The sequence below is a fragment of the Mycteria americana genome, chromosome 2 (genome assembly GCF_035582795.1).
Source record: "Mycteria americana isolate JAX WOST 10 ecotype Jacksonville Zoo and Gardens chromosome 2, USCA_MyAme_1.0, whole genome shotgun sequence".
Classification (NCBI taxonomy): Eukaryota; Metazoa; Chordata; class Aves; order Ciconiiformes; family Ciconiidae; genus Mycteria; species Mycteria americana.
The window spans coordinates 25,598,045-25,613,731 of NC_134366.1; the positions used below are offsets into that span (position 1 = coordinate 25,598,045).

The 15,687-nt window shown below is 39.5% G+C and overlaps 2 protein-coding genes across 2 annotated transcripts in view; one reads left to right on the forward strand and one right to left on the reverse strand.

The window, feature by feature from the left end:
• Positions 1–5,756, forward strand: part of CFAP69 (cilia and flagella associated protein 69) — a 28,623-nt gene extending 22,867 nt beyond the window's left edge. The window contains exons 20-23 of the mRNA XM_075495421.1: positions 427–621; positions 1,598–1,684; positions 3,389–3,493; positions 5,580–5,756. Coding sequence (XP_075351536.1) covers positions 427–621; positions 1,598–1,684; positions 3,389–3,493; positions 5,580–5,756 — 564 coding nt within the window. The remainder of the gene's footprint in view (positions 1–426; positions 622–1,597; positions 1,685–3,388; positions 3,494–5,579) is intronic.
• Positions 5,757–10,693: 4,937 nt separating this feature from the next.
• Positions 10,694–11,098, reverse strand: FAM237B (family with sequence similarity 237 member B). The gene has a single exon (XM_075495422.1). The coding sequence runs from the start codon at positions 11,096–11,098 to the stop codon at positions 10,694–10,696; it is 405 nt and encodes a 134-aa protein (XP_075351537.1).
• Between the last annotated feature and the right edge of the window lie 4,589 nt (positions 11,099–15,687).

A 15,687-nucleotide genomic window follows, 5' to 3' on the forward strand; every position in this document is an offset into this window, starting at 1 on the left:
AGCTTGAAGTGTTCAGAAACTAGCAAGACTCGATCTTTAGTTGATAATTCCAGCTTCCATTTTTGTCTCATATTGCAGTTTGCTCTGATAATGTGCACAATTTGAGATTTTAAGAAGCAGCCAGTAGGACACAACGCTTCACTCTTGTAATTTGGTATCTTGCAGCTATCTGTATTTCTTCTGAGTTTCCGTAGTTATCACCATTCCTGTTACTGCTCTGTGGAGTCAAGCTTGGGCTTGGGAAGGCTTAGGGAGGATTATCATGAATGAATTTGGCATAGCATTACTGAATTCTAATCTTGCATAAAAATTCTGGGAAGTGAAACAACAATAAGGAGAGAGATTGTTGCTCTATTATATTTTGAATAATTGGAACTGAAAAAAAGAGACAAATATCAAATAGTGTGGTGTGTGTTTCACACACAGGTTGGAGAAGTTTGGAGTGAACTGCATGCAGAACTAAAAGAAGAATTCAGGCCTGTTGCATCGGATGAGGAAGCCTTGAAAGTTATTTCAGAGATATCAGAAGATACTGGAAGAATGGTTGCTGCTCTGCAGACTGAAGTGCTTGAAAGTCAACATCACCAAGAAATCCAAGAGGAGGAAAAAACATATACAAAGGTTAGACAAGGAGTATTTAATCAAGTAAAGCCCATGTAAAGCTTTTTTGTCAACTTAGATGAAGATTTTCTTATTATATAATGTTGAGAATTCTGTATGTGTACACTGCTTGAAGATATTTTAATCTCTCAGCAGTAAAATTTTAACTTTAAATTAAGTTAACCTCAGTTCTTCCAATTTGTATAATTTTGCCAATATTTAGAGAGTAACATGAAAAAATGAAGCAGTATCATCAGTGATGCATCACCAATGGTGTAATGAGAAATGATCATTATGTTACTATTAGAGTTGCACCTGTGTTCATCTGTAGCAGGTAACAATTTAAAGTACCTATTACAACTACATCTCCTTCTTAAAATGAAACATAAGCCTCTGTTACAAGCTCCCTTGGCTGAATATTCACAAAGTTTCATTACTTCGCAAAGTAGGGCTTTGTGCTTCCCAGCATGCTGAGAGTGAGCCGGTATAGACATTTTCCAGCTTTGGTTATAAGGCAAGCATTTGGCATTTTTGCTTATCTACTGTCTCATCCTCTCCTGCTTTCTGAGAAGTAAGATCAGTTGGTCCAGCTGTCTAAAATCTCATGCTATTGTTTTTGAGGGATTGTCATGCATTATGATGCCTGCACTTTTGTCACCAGAACTGATTCCATCTCTGTTGTTCAGCATTTGAGAGTGAGAACATAGAGAAAGTATTCTTGAAAGAGTTGGGGCTCTTCTAACACATCTGTGTTGGAAGAGGGGAAAATTTGTTTGCAACAGAGAAGGTAAGCCTTTTTTTTTTTAAAGGCAGTGCATAACTGAAAGGACAAGTACATTAGTACAACATTATCCTGTCATCTCAAGTGAGAGGGATGAGCTAAGGTAGCCAAAGGGGCATAGGTGAACGTACTATCCAAACAGCACAAGGAAAGACTTCAGGAAAGCTCATGAGAGTAGGATTGTGTCGCACCTTGTAAATCTCATTTATATTACAGATGCAAGCTATCCATAAGCAGAGAGGAATGGTAAATAAATCTTGGGAAAATTTCTTGACTCGGACATCAAACTATGAGGCATTGAAGGTAAGAAATCTGAGTGATGAAGCAAAATTTACATTCACAGTGTAGTTATAAGAATTGGGAAGTTCCAAACACATTTCTTAATGAATTATGAGGATATTCAAGTAGAAGTTACAGTAAATTTTATATTCACACAGACATAGAAGAATGAACCATAAGATGTATTGGCAAAGCTACGCAATCTTTGATTCTTTTGCTCTTCTATGATTCTATGATTTGCTCTTCTGACTACAGTCACAAATTGGGGATCAACATTGTTTATGCACTTGCAATTGGGGTCTCTCTCTCTCTGCCCCCCTCCCCACCCCCCCAAATTGTTGAAACTAAAAGTCTGGTCATTCTTTTCTTTATTTTTTCTAATACTTCATTCCCTATTTTTAATACGGCAGACATCTTTCAAGATAGGAAATATTTTATGTTGAAAGGAGTTTCTTCTAGCAATATTTGCGCTTTTCCAAAAGAACATAAAAAATATTGGAGTCCTGGTTAGGCGATCAGACTAAGTTGGAGAATGAATGAAATCACACTTAAAAGAAATGCTTTGGCAGCTGAATTTAATTTTTCTTCATTTCCCAAAGGAGACACAAAAGAGAACAATTTTCTTCATGTGCAAGCACATCACTGGCCTGTGGTAAAGATCTATGCTAGAATTAGAAATTAAAAAGGGCCAGGAAAAGGATTTGGAGAACTACAGGCTGGTTAGTTTTAACTGAGTCCCTGGAAAGCTGTTTTAGGCATATGAGGGACAAGAAGGTGATTGGAAATGGCTGTCATGGATTTACCAAGGACAAATCATGCCTTGCCAACATGGTTGCCTTTTGTGATAAAATTATTAGCTCTGGAGAAGGAGGAAGATCCATGTTATTTCCCTTGGCTTTAGCAAGGTTTTCAGCACAGTTTTGTGTAGCATCCTTGTAGCCAAATTGGGGAGATATGGACTGGACTACATATAGGTGTTGTCCACTACAGCTGGACTACAAGTTGGATGAAAAACTGGCTGGACTGATGGGCTCAAAGGACAGTGGTCAGTGATTAAAGTTTAACTAGCAGTCAGTTTTGAGTTATATTCTTCAGAGTTAATTATAGGGTTGATACTGTCATTACTGAAAATGATACTTATCATTTTCATTAGTTACTTAGATCACTGTGCAACCTCATCACATTCATGCGTGACACTGAGCTGGAGGAAGCAATGCATATGCTGGGAGGTAGGGTTGCTATTCAGAAGGACCTTGACAAGCTGGAGGGATGGGCTAACCAAAAGCTCATGCAGTTCAGGAAGAGAAAATGTGAAGTCATGCGTCTGCGATGTATAAAGGTTGTCATGCATCAGAACAGCCTGGGGACTGACTGGCTATGTAAATATGTACTATGTACGGGGTGACAAGCTGAACATGAGGCAGCACTGTGCTCTTGTGGTGATGAAGGCTAACAGCATATATGACTACATTAGAAAGAATATAGCCCACAGGTCGTAGCAAGTGAGTATTCCCTTCTCGCCCTTGTGAAGCCATGTCCATTCATTGTGTTTTCAGGTCCCCAGTACAAGAGAGAGTCACAAACCAGAGGGAGGGTACTTACAATTAAAGGCCAATAGAATTATCACCTCATTTATTTTGTCATTTTGTTTGTCTATTTTCTAACAAGTGCAAATGATACAATTCATTCTGATTAAAACAATTTTGCCTTTTTTCTAACTATCTTTAGAAAGCAAAAAGGCTTCAGGAAAAATCAATAGAGGCTTCCAGATCTAAATTGAAGACTCAAAATGGAGCAGTCCATTCTACTGATATTAAAGGCCTTGGTACAACAGTAAGTAATCCCTAATGGCACTGTTTTATTTTCATTAATGTGCAAGTAGTTTATTCTGGCTGTATATATGCTGCTGCTTACTCTTTCTTTAATAATGTTTATGTTGAAAAGCTCCAAGTATGTAAGAAAGAATCTGTATCTCTTGCAAAGCACCACTTCCCCTTCTGACATATCCTCAAACAACAGGTCAGAATGGGATTCAGATCCAATTACTCATAAGAAGTGTGGGCAAGATGGTCCCTATGCCACTTGACATGTACCTCTTGTGGGACAGCCTTTCATGAAAACCTTGCTAAGGTCAAGACCTCCTTCACTTATTGCTGGGTAAATATTTTAATACGATTAGATTTAAATCCCTAATACGTCGGTAGAGGTGTCCTTTGTCAGTAAACGTGTTCCTGACTGTCTGCAGATAAGCCATTTGTTGCATCTGCAGAAAAGATTTTTTTTTCTCATTTCTATCAGTCAACTGAAGTGTGAGAAAATAAAAGCCATTGTTAAGATCTTATTCAGGCATAACAGCATATTTAGATGTTGAGTTTTGACAAGCTGGGGTAAGACGTGGGAGAATCTCCATTCCAGTCACTAACTGCTTTTGAGCTAGCTGGATGATTTCTGTGTAAGCATCACAGCTAAGGAGGATTTTAGGGGGAGGGATAGCTTCTTGGTTGCTTATAAGTTACTCTTACATGTAAGGAGAAACAAGGAAGAAAAAACATGAGGTGCTGTTTTCAAACTTGCACAAAGGCAAGAGATTGTATTATCATGGGCTCTCTGGCATGAATGAGTAATGACAACTAAGGTGGCTGCATCCTGAAAAAGAAAAGAGGCAGTTCATGTTTAATGTGATGAAGAAAGGAGGAGCTTAATAGGAAGCAAGGGGATGGTCTTAGAATGCTGGACTAGGATTTTTATCAAATTATCTTTGCCCTAAACTTCTGAAAGATATGGAGGGACACATTATGAATGCAAGATGAAGTGGGCTGGAAAAATTATTTAGTTACATGCATATATCAGTGAGACTGTTAATCAGCAATATTTTGCAGAAAGTATATGAAAAATTTAGATATAAACATGAGTATTCTAGAAATTGTTAGTAGAGAGAAATGCATTGTAGGTTTTATTTTAAAGACTTGGACCTCAAGCCAAGATTATTCATTTCTTTGGAGGGAAAGGATTTAACAAGAAAATATCTTCATGGTTTTATAATCAATATTTCAACAACTGTCAACAAAAACATGGAAAAGATTAGTCCATCTTGCAGAATAAGTTAATTAAGAAAGCGAACACATCAGCAACATCAGATAAAATTCCTTGGGTACATTGCTTAGCAAAATTACAAATGACAGATATGGCTGGCAATTTTTTCACGGAACAATCTTCTTCCCTCCTCTCTGCCAAACACCTTCAGTAGGGAGAGATGAAAATTAAGCTAAAAGATGGTTGTTGCAAACCAGTCAAGGTCAAGTAATCAAACATGTGAGCCACATGAACTCAGAGAGCTGCATTGTTTGTTTTAGTAGGTCATGGTTAGAAGATAGAGGTGTCACTCAGGGATTTTTATTCAAAGACCTGAACCTATTCAGTATAAAGACTAGTAATGAGACTGGAAAGTGTATGTCTCTTTCTGTCTTGGAGTTTTCCTGGAGCAGTAGTTATAGGCAATTGCATTCTGAGAGAAGCAGGGTATGTTCCCTTTTTTTTCTTTGAAGTATTAATGTATAGTGAAATTCTGAGGACAAAATCTGTGGCAAATATTATATACAAATCCAAATAACATTGCAGAACAAACTTCTATTGTAATAAAGGCTTGATTTTCTTTTCCTCTATTTGTAAGATCAGACATGAAAGCAGAAAAGCAGAGTACATAAAGGTACCTGCTGAAAAACCACTCTGTCTTTTCCTTTGTATTGATGGGAACAGTTTGTGAATTTAGTATAAAGGATAGTTTGAGTGGACCTCAGAAACCTCAGCATGCATCTCCACCAGCTGAATAATATTTTTGAAAGACAATTCATGATTTAACTCTCATCTCATTTTAAATGCTAACATGAATGTCAAGCAATGCATTTATTTTCTTTTTCAGATTGGATCTGGTCGCTTAGTAACTGTCGAAAGTACACCTCCTCAATTAATCGGAGGGCCACTGGCTGTAACAGACCTTGCTCTTAGAAAGCCCTCTGTTTGTGAAGGAGCCTTAAAAAAGATCAAAAGAGTTAAAACGTTGGACTCAGTCAAGAAAGATTCGGTACCTGTAGAATAGATAGTGTTCTGAACAGTGCTTTTAATATTTTAGTTAACTGTGTGTGTATTTTATTTACAAGATAAAATCTGTTTGTAATGCTTTGATGAATTGCATAGAACATCTTGAGAGTAAAATTATATTTTGTCTTAACTATAAACATGGGGATGATTTATTAGTAAAGTACCCCGTACGGTATGGTACAAAGGTGTGTTGAGTCTAATAATTTTGTGTGCTAGTGTCAGGTTACCCTGATCCACTATCAGTAGGTCCACTATTTAGATTTCCATCTCTTGTTGACACATTCCACACATTGCAGTTTAAGTATCTCTTTCTTTGAGCAGGGTGATGAACCTTCGCATAAACACATTCAGTTCTTCATTTTCCTGGATATCGTACCCATGTAGTTTTTGTCCAAGTCCATTTTGTTTCTTGAATTGCTGCCTTTAGTATCAGGGCTTCTGATTTCTATTCTCTCAGTTTTCATCTAAAGACTCACTAAGAAGCTTGTCTGTGCCAACAGTTTCTCTGAGCCTGTTGGAGAGACATGCTGACATGTCCTGCTCCTCATGGGTTTCTCACAGCTCTTGAACTGATCTTACTGTTCTAATTATTTCTTGGGTTATTGCTCATATTGTCTCCAATTAGAACTCATCCTCTTCCACCCTAGCACCTGTAGAATACCAACACAAACTTGTGAGCAGCAGACCTTTTTGTAGATGACTCAACTTCTAAGCTATTGTCTCCTTTCCTAACTTGGGCAAAGCCAGAATTTGCTATATTACAATAGAGCAAGATTCCCTGAGGCTGTTACTTCATTTTAAAACCAGTTGCTATCCAGTGCTATGGCATAAATTGCTGTGACATTGCAAGGGGTTTTGTGACGTACAAGCTCTGGCACATAGTCTGTCATTTTTGCCTGTAAGCAGCGTTTTGAGAAAAGTACAAGCTTTCACTTTGTTAAATGCCAACTTGAAAAATGGAAATAAATCTGAGCTAAACAGGTAGAACTTAGTTTCCAACTCCCTTTTTTACTTCCTGAAAGAGGGATAGGGAGAGGGGTGTGTGTATAAGCGTTTCTTTAAAATCTGTTTGTCCTTGTAACAAGACATAGCACTGCTGGCGTTAAAAATGAAGGCAGAGGTTTTTGTTTAAAAATTGTCTTGTTAAATTCTATAAAAAGGAGAACCTGAAGAAAATAATGAAATAAAACAAAACAGTCATATGAAATGGTACTTAAACTTTAGAGAAATCTCCACATTTTTAGTTTCCAACAATCAGAAGGTTTTTCTTATGGGCAGCTCTGTTAAACATTACATTGTAGACTAAGACAGTCATCTAGTACTTAAAGCTAGAGAAATTAGATCAAGCTATGCTAATTTAATTTTTGTGCTGGCCCTTTGCTAACTGATAATTTCTAAGTATAATCTGGTTTCATTAGGACATTTTTTCCCAAAATTATCTACATAAAGTTTAAGTATGTTTTATTAAACAAGCCTGTATGTATATTTCTTGCCTGCCTGCAAGAAAGGTAAGCTAAAGTATATAGAGATTATCTAACTAAAGTCCTCTGTGTCAAGTAAAGTCTTGCTCATTTATTTATGTTTGTATTTCTCTGACAACTCTTCAGCAGCTATGCTGCTTTTTTACTGTTTTAGAGAATGTGACACACTGGAGCCACAAAAAGTATGCTCCATTGTCTTTTCACAATTAAAACCAAACAATAAATATTTGACTAGGAGAACAAAGACTGTGACGTTTAGTTTTTTTATGGACTTGCATATATGTGAATGTGTGGGTGACTCACGACTAGTGGCAGCAAGGCACTGGCCCATTTTTTCCAAAAAAACATAGAGGACTCATCTAAGTCCTTCCAATTTCTGAGCAAAAGCTACAGCAGTACAGTGTAGCCAAGGTATGGATATAAAAGATCTCTTAACTGGAAATCAGTTTATTTTTATGCTTAAGTAAAAACTTTAAATCAGGCACAAAGCGAGCCCCACAGCATTCGTCCCCCAACTGCATTGTGCTTTTGCTACAGACACTCTGATGTTGCAGGCAAGTAGCTGCAAATGCTCTTGTTAATTGTAATAAAGACTGGCGGAATTTCCCAAAATGCTTACATTTATACTTAATAAATTAATACTAACACAAGGCTTCACAGCAGCATAGACAGCATTTGATTTTGCCAGCCAGCCATGGACCATGGTCTGGCAGTCAGGGGGAAACCCAAGAAAACTGGGCTTTCTGTTCCTGCTGTAACCCAGGGATGGAAAGAGAGGGAGTGCTGAGTACTGGTGGAGGAAAAGATCATCCCATTCACTATTAATCCCTCTTGTAGAGACCCCAGGAGTAGCCAGGTGGCTTTCCATGGCTGTCATAGACAAAACAGGTATGTCCCCCTGGAATTTGTTTTGCTGCTGCTGCTTATGGTGCTGTGTTCCTGTTGTTCACAATCACCCGCCCCTTTGGCAGACTCCGCAGGGTGACTGTAGCAATAGATTGTTCAAGCATTCTGGAGCCAATTATGGTAGCTGCTAAGCACCTTTGTCTCCTACAGAAAACTAATTAAAACAAAGATTCACAGTCTGAGGAAAGATGGAGCTTTTAAAACTGCACAGGATACCTTGCTCTGGCATTCAATTAAAAGATCACTAATACAGGAAACATTACCTTTAAAATGTTATTATAGTTTTACACTTCTGTAGGTGATGAATAAAATTATTTGTAGGTATGAACAAGGGGAATTTATTTGTCTGCTTTATGACAGTTAAAACACTTTATTTGTTGCAAATGCAATACAATACACAGCTTTATAAACTGGATATTGCTGGAACAGATCAGACAATGGCTCTCAAATAGCTGCTCATCATGCTGTATCAATTCCTGAAAGTGGTGGGTTTGGGTGTGTCATGACTCCCTCTCTTTGCTCAAAAGAAAAGGTGTATTTAAAATAGTTTTTGTATCAGGAACTTACAGTGATATTCATGGGTAAGAGAAATTTCTCACTACTTTTGTACCCTCTCCAGAATACTGTAGGAGAAATATTTTACAAGATGCAGTTCAATATTGTATTTACCTAAATGAACATTTACAAATCTATGAGAATTGTTGGATATTTTACAAACTACATATGAGCTAGGCATTATGTGGGATGGATTTCTTGTAACTTATGAAGGTTTATATGCTGTTACTGTGTAAGTACTGTTTCCTACAATAATTAAACCCAGTTGGGATCTTATAAAAGGCTAGAACACAACAGGGACTGAACAAGCTGCTTGCCCAAGGAGTAAAGCAGAGAACAGTTAGCATCTCTGAGTGTTTCCATTTGTTCTCAGGCTTTCTGTGCTCAGGAGAAATGGGTTAAATAGACGGTTAATCTCCCTGAATTAGCTTACCCATGCTGGATGGTTTCTTATAATGGGAGCAATAGTCAAGCCAGTCTCTCACTCTTTCAAACCTCTTGATGCATGGGTCTCTTCTCCACTGTGATGTTGCCTGCTATGACAGGGATGGACTGTATCACCTTATTTAGCTGTATGAATGTGTAAATAAAGAGCAGTCTTGTGTAAAGTACTGATCTTAATGTAATGTATTAGTGGGTTTGCAAATAACATGCTAATAGACAAGAAAATGACTACTATTCAGACCTTGCTGCATAGAAAAATACTTTAATTAATCTATAGCCAAGACTAAGCAGTGATAAAATACAAAGTTTAGACTGCACAGGACATTACAATGAGCATAATAATTTCCTTTAGCTTGATGTCACACTTTTTTGCAATTCTTAAAAGTAAAGTCGATTGTATGTGCAAGACACTGTATAAAATATGTTTGTTGACATTTTCTCCATTGCTTAAGGTATAAAAATATATTGGGTTTCCATCAAAATTAACTTTTAAAAAAGAGAATTATTGGAAAAGATGAGCCTCTACAAAAATATGACACCGGTTCAGACTTACAAGCTTACCTGAGAGAACAAAGGTGTTGACTCAAAACACAAATGCATTCACACATGCAGTGGGATGAAGGCAACCTTGGTAGAGTGCAAGACAGGAAAGCAAAAGTGACAACGTGGGAGCTCACGTACTTATCAGTTTAGCAGTGGTTACGTACTTTATACAGAGGGAAAAAAAAAGGTTGAACCATGCCAATGGATTTGTCTAAGCATCTACAGTACATGCTGTGCTTTTGTGCTCCTTCATTTTGATGTTGCCTTGCTGAGGTATCTTCATTTTCTCCCCTTTTGGCCTAAAATGGGTTGGTGAAAGCGGGCCCTGCAAGATTATGAAAGAAAGCTAGTTATTTTCCAAGGAATATGGTTAGGAATGCTAGGATTAAATGATCTCCAAGTTCAGTCTGGAAACCTAAAACATCTGACTGGGTACATCAGAAAAAAGTCTATTACCAAGGAGGAAGGAAGCACACAGATCTAGGATTGGTTAATAAGATATAAAGCCAATCACCTATATGATCTCAGTTCCGACTCATCCCAGACCTTGATGACCAGAATTTGTCACTGTTTGATGATTCACACTGACCATGAGATCACATTATGTGTCAATAGTTTTAATGGGAAGAACAGGGTTCAAGCGGTCAGGGATTTGAGCTTCCCTTCTCACAGAGGGATGATTCCCCAAAGTTGAGACTGAAGACCAAATACCAGGAAACTTAGTATTGTAATGTCATTTATATGCACACGGTGATAAACAGAGAATGCAGCATCCATTTCCACACACTCCCACATGCGTACCCGACATTTTTTACACTTTGTTAAATATAGACATGAAGTACCGTAACTACTTTTGACTCGCGTATTGTGAAAGTAGCTACCATTGAAAGATGCAAATACTTTTACCAAGTAGAGACAGAAAACTGGAAATTTCTATCTTGAGTTGTCTAGACAATCAAGGACGAGGATGGGACAGTGGTTCAGTTTAATGCTAGTACATAACAGACTAACACCATATCCTGTAGTTACCTGCTAAAGTTCTTTGTGAGTATGTGGAAGAATATTTGGGAGATACTAATTGTCTTCTGCCCATTCCATGGGATCTTGAGAGCACACAGTCTACATACATATCCCAGAAGTTCTGGGCTAAATCATTGAAGAGTTCATTGTGCTTGGGCTTAGGTGATTCCTTTAAGAACATCATGAAGTCCCAGAGAGCAATGACCGAATCTGCTACCTTGAGTTTCTTCATTTCCACCAGCCCGTGGGACGACACCTCCCAGCACTGATGGTCAATCTGACCCAGGCTTGGAGGAGTTTCTTTTTGATAGTCTAGATTGGCATAAACCAAATTCAGTATCAATATACAGCCCAGCTGAAGATACCATCTTCTTTTCCATACAAATTCCATACTCCAAGAAGATACCTGAAAGAAAGTGTATAAAAATCACAGTGATTCTGTCATTATGTAGTTCATTCCCACAAAACTTTCAAGGATACCTCAAGAGATGATTTATGCTTTGTGGTTCTGCATAATACTTAATTCTTACAGAACAATATTTCTTATCAAACCATGGAATAAATACCAGTCAATGAACCCTAACACTGGAGCTAGGTTTGCACCTAGAAGTTGTTAATGCTGTTTAGAACATGAAAACCTGAAGCAGAAAGTTTGAAGTGATCGTAGCCTATGTCAGAACTGATCCTTGAGCTCAGGACATCTTCCCTTAAACTCACGTGCTTAGATCATAAGTAATACCAGATTAACAGCAGATGCTGAAAGAATCCTAGTGGTATTCTATTTTAAATGATTGCAAACAAGTAACAGAGTTATAAATAGCCAGTCTTTCATGGAACAGTCCAACTCGGAAAGGTGGTAATGAAGGAACAGTAAACCAGAGCATTACACTGTATTGGATGAGCGCAGGCAGGTTACAAACTCATTCAGTAGCTGTTGCAAGACCAGAAAAAGGCATATTCCTTTCTGGCTTATGTTAGAAAATTAAGCAAACTTTTGGCAGTTATTTCTAGCATATATGCAAAACACAGAAACTATCTGGAGAACTGGAGATGGAAAGAGTAGTAACACAGGAGGCATAATGAGAACTTCAAATGCTACAGAACATGTAGTCATCATTATACATGGATTCCCTCTGGGAAAGCTGTAGTTTTCCTATGATGCGTATTCCTTATGCTCAAAGCAGGTTTAGACAGAACATTACTAAAACACCTGATAAATTTTTTTCTCAGTCCTTCTTATCAAGATAAAGTGCAGTGGAAGAGGAGAGTAAACATAAAGGGGAAAACAAACCAAAGACAAGTTCACACAGGAAGAAGTCTGAAGAAAAAGGTGACAGTCAAGACTCTCGGATAGTGCCCCTTATTTTGGTGTCCTAAATCAATTCTGTGTCAAATAGTTGGTGCCATGCTCATTCCCAGAGTTTCCAATCCCCTTGCCAATTCAGAATGAAAAATACAATTACAAAACGATGTGAGGTTTTGTGCAGATACAAGGCAATGTTTTAGGCAACTGTGCAAATTTTACTGGGAACTTGGCCAGAATTGCAAGTGTGCTCTCCCATTCAGAATATCTTTGGCACTGGCAATATGAAAAGTTAGTCTATGATGTCTTCAAGGTGTTAACACACTGATGTCCTCTCTGCAACTCCTAGTGATGCAATTAAAGATAGGATAATTCACAGGTAATACAACATATATATGAACTGCCTATAAGAAGACAGAGTTGAGGTGACACCATGGAGTTCACAGTCATACCAAGCTGGGTCAGGAAACAGGACAGCCTGAAATAGGCCCTTTTGCTGTGGCCTCAGGGTTCTGGGATGATTTTTAGTTTGAACGTGCCATTACACTGCTGCAGCCATCTGAGGTCCCTAAACTCATGTATTCCTTTACCTCACCTTCAGCACTCAAGGGAATGAGACAGACAGATACCCCCCAACCTACATCCTTTCTAAAACTTCACTCGCTAGCTACATTTCAGCAGGCAGCAGGATTACCTGCCTCAGCATCCCAAGAGCTTATGAATATGCATGGAAGTTTCTCCTCCTTGGGTTGTTAGATGTGCTGATTTTGACTGGGATTCATTTTCTTCATAGCAGCTAGTATGGGGCTATGTTTTGGATTTGTGCTGGAAACAGTGTTGATAACACAGTGGTGTTTTCGTTACTGCTGAGCAGTGCTTACACAGAGTCAAGGCCTTTTCTGCTTCTCACCCCACCCCACCAGCGAATAGGCTGGGGGTGCACAAGAAGCTGGGAGGGGACACGGCTGGGACAGCTGACCCCAACTGACCAAAGGGCTATTCCATACCATATGACGTTGTGCTCAGCATATAAAGCTGGGGGAAGAAGAAGGAAGGGGGGGACGTTCAAAGTGATGGCATTTGTCTTCCCAAGTCCAAGTAACTGTTATGCATGATGGAGCCCTGCTTTCCTGGAGATGGCTGAACACCTGCCTGCCCACGGGAAGGAGTGAATGAATTCCTTGCTTTGCTTTGCTTGCGTGCGCAGCTTTTGCTTTACCTATTAAACTGTCTTTATCTCAACCCATGAGTTTTCTCACTTTTACTCTTCCAATTCTCTCCCCCACCCCACCGGGGGGGAGTGAGCAAGCGGCTGTGTGGGGATTAGTTGCCGGCTGGGGTTAAACCGCAACGTTAGAAAACTGGCTCCAGCAAACAAGCAGGGATGGAAATGCTTCTTTTCTCACTTCCACTTCACTAGGCACCAGCATTTAGAGGAAGGACACATTAGCAAATTAGCTTCAAAGTAGGAAAACGGCAGCCAGGAAGCCACCAACATTTTGAGTTGTTTTCATTTCATGTTTTAATCCAGCTAAGAACTAAAATGCTAAGGGTCCATTTGAACACCTCAAACAGGAGCAGGGACCACAACAAGCCTCACAGAGACTTTGAACTAACGACTCCTACTACTCAGTACAAAACAGATGAGTTTCACAAAGGCAATAACTAAAGAGCCACAGTAGAAGTTATACTTACAGTGTTTCTGTGATGAGATGAAAAGCAGTCGCCTTGAAACAACAGTAGTCAGTCACTTGGAGAAAAAGAAGGAAATTCCTGAATGGGCTGCAAGTGCCCGGCAGCTGCTGGATGCTCCGAGGATGCCGGGATTACACTGCACAGGGACGACTGCCACTGGCAAAGCAGCAGCAGCAGCAGGATGAACTCGGGTCAGGGGGAAAGGCGGGAGGGAGCCGTGGCTGTGGCAGCCCCACCTCTTTCTGCAGCAGGCACCGTCAGCCCAGCCTGGGCTGGGGTCTCACCTGGAGAGACTGCGTTTGTATGGGTCGGTGGGTGTGTTTGGTGAGGGGGGGGAGAGGCAGAGGGCTCTCAGAGGGACAAAAATACAATGGATAGCAAATCTTTCTCCCAATCAGTAGCACGAATGCTCTCCCCATTTTATAAACCCCGGGTTCCATCCGCAATCCTGTCTGCCCACCAGAACATACACCCATCAAAGACATTTCAAAATAATGGAAAACGGATGTACAGCCCGGAATTTATAAGCACAATGTGCATCCACTTTTCCAGTTCCCTTTTTGTAGGAACTCTCTGACTTGAGATGAATTTTACACTATTTTTTAAAACCTCCTGTAACGTGGTTGCCAGGGAGGTTTTCGATGCCATTTTATTTGTACTTGACAACATCTCCTCCAGAGGCTGGTGCTGGCACCTGCGCTGCACGCTGGAGTTCGCGTCCCATGTCTTAGAGCCAGCAGCAGCCCAGCTGTGCCAGTGGTTAAAGACTCTTCTGGTGGTTTGTTTCTGGCCAGTTATTTTCTATGCTAAGGAACTAGGCTCGCATTTAGAAGAGCTCCGTTTCCTCTGAGAGGGAGAAGCTTATGAAGGAGCTTACTTATATTTCTAATTATTTCTTCCATACATTTTCTTATGATACGCCAGTTGTGATGTCTCATCAGATACTGAAGTGTAAGACCAAAAATAAAGAGAGATGGTTTCTTCTTCCAGCTGCTGTGGATTTTCCATGTGTCTATATGTTGTGGGTTAACAAAGCCAGACCTAGTACACTATATAAAATAACTTCTATATCCTGCTAGTAAAATGAGGTTAAAACCACTGTTCTAATTGACAAGGGTGCCAGGGAGCCCAGAGCATTAAAATTTGTAAAAGGCCTTAAGATCCTTTGATGGCAGATGATCTATTAGTGCAAAGTCTGCTCCTAAGGGCAGACTTCTTTCCATAAATTTTCAATTCTGTTTCTCCCTCAGTCCTTCCAACTCCGCACTCAGCGAGCTGGAGTTCTGGACCCTGTTCTAGGTATCTGCTGTGCCTAATTCAGGACAGGTTGCCCAAAATTGAATTCTATGAGGATGAGAATTATTACGGCTATCTTGTCTTACATAATTAAAGCTTAGATTTCTCAACATGTACATTCAAATCACCTCTTAGATCACCGAGCAAAATGGATTGGGTCATATTCTGAAATGCAGATTAGTTTTGAAAGAACTCCTCATACATTGCATACATGCTTTTTAAACTCCCCAAGGAGACTTTTGCTTTCAAGGAAGGTCATCAGTCTTTCACCTTCAAAGGCACTAGAGTGTATTCAAAGTCTGTCAAAGTAAAACCATCAGCAGCCAACATCATTAAACTCGAAGCATTTTTGCAAATACACTGAAATTCCATGCTTCTTTCTAACCTGCTGCGGTTCGATGTCATTATAACTCTGTATGTAGCTGCCTCTCTTTAGGTCACAAATTCCTACAGCTGGGGATATGCAACAAAATCAGTTATGAAAAATGGCAATGCTATCAATCACGCCTCAGAAATGTTTCAGGATTCCTGTGCCCACTTCTGCACTAAAGGATTGGATCTGAAACACTGAAGTCCCCCACTTCACTGGTGTCTCAGTGCAGCTCATCACTGTGCAAGGGAAGAGGAGTTCACAGCCTGAGAACTACTGCATGAGGGATGTCCCAGCCCTCTTCCTATAACATATA

Excerpts from the sequence above, each read along its gene's own strand:
- FAM237B (XM_075495422.1), bottom strand. The coding sequence starts at position 11,098 with ATGGAATTTGTATGGAAAAGAAGATGGTATCTTCAGCTGGGCTGTATA.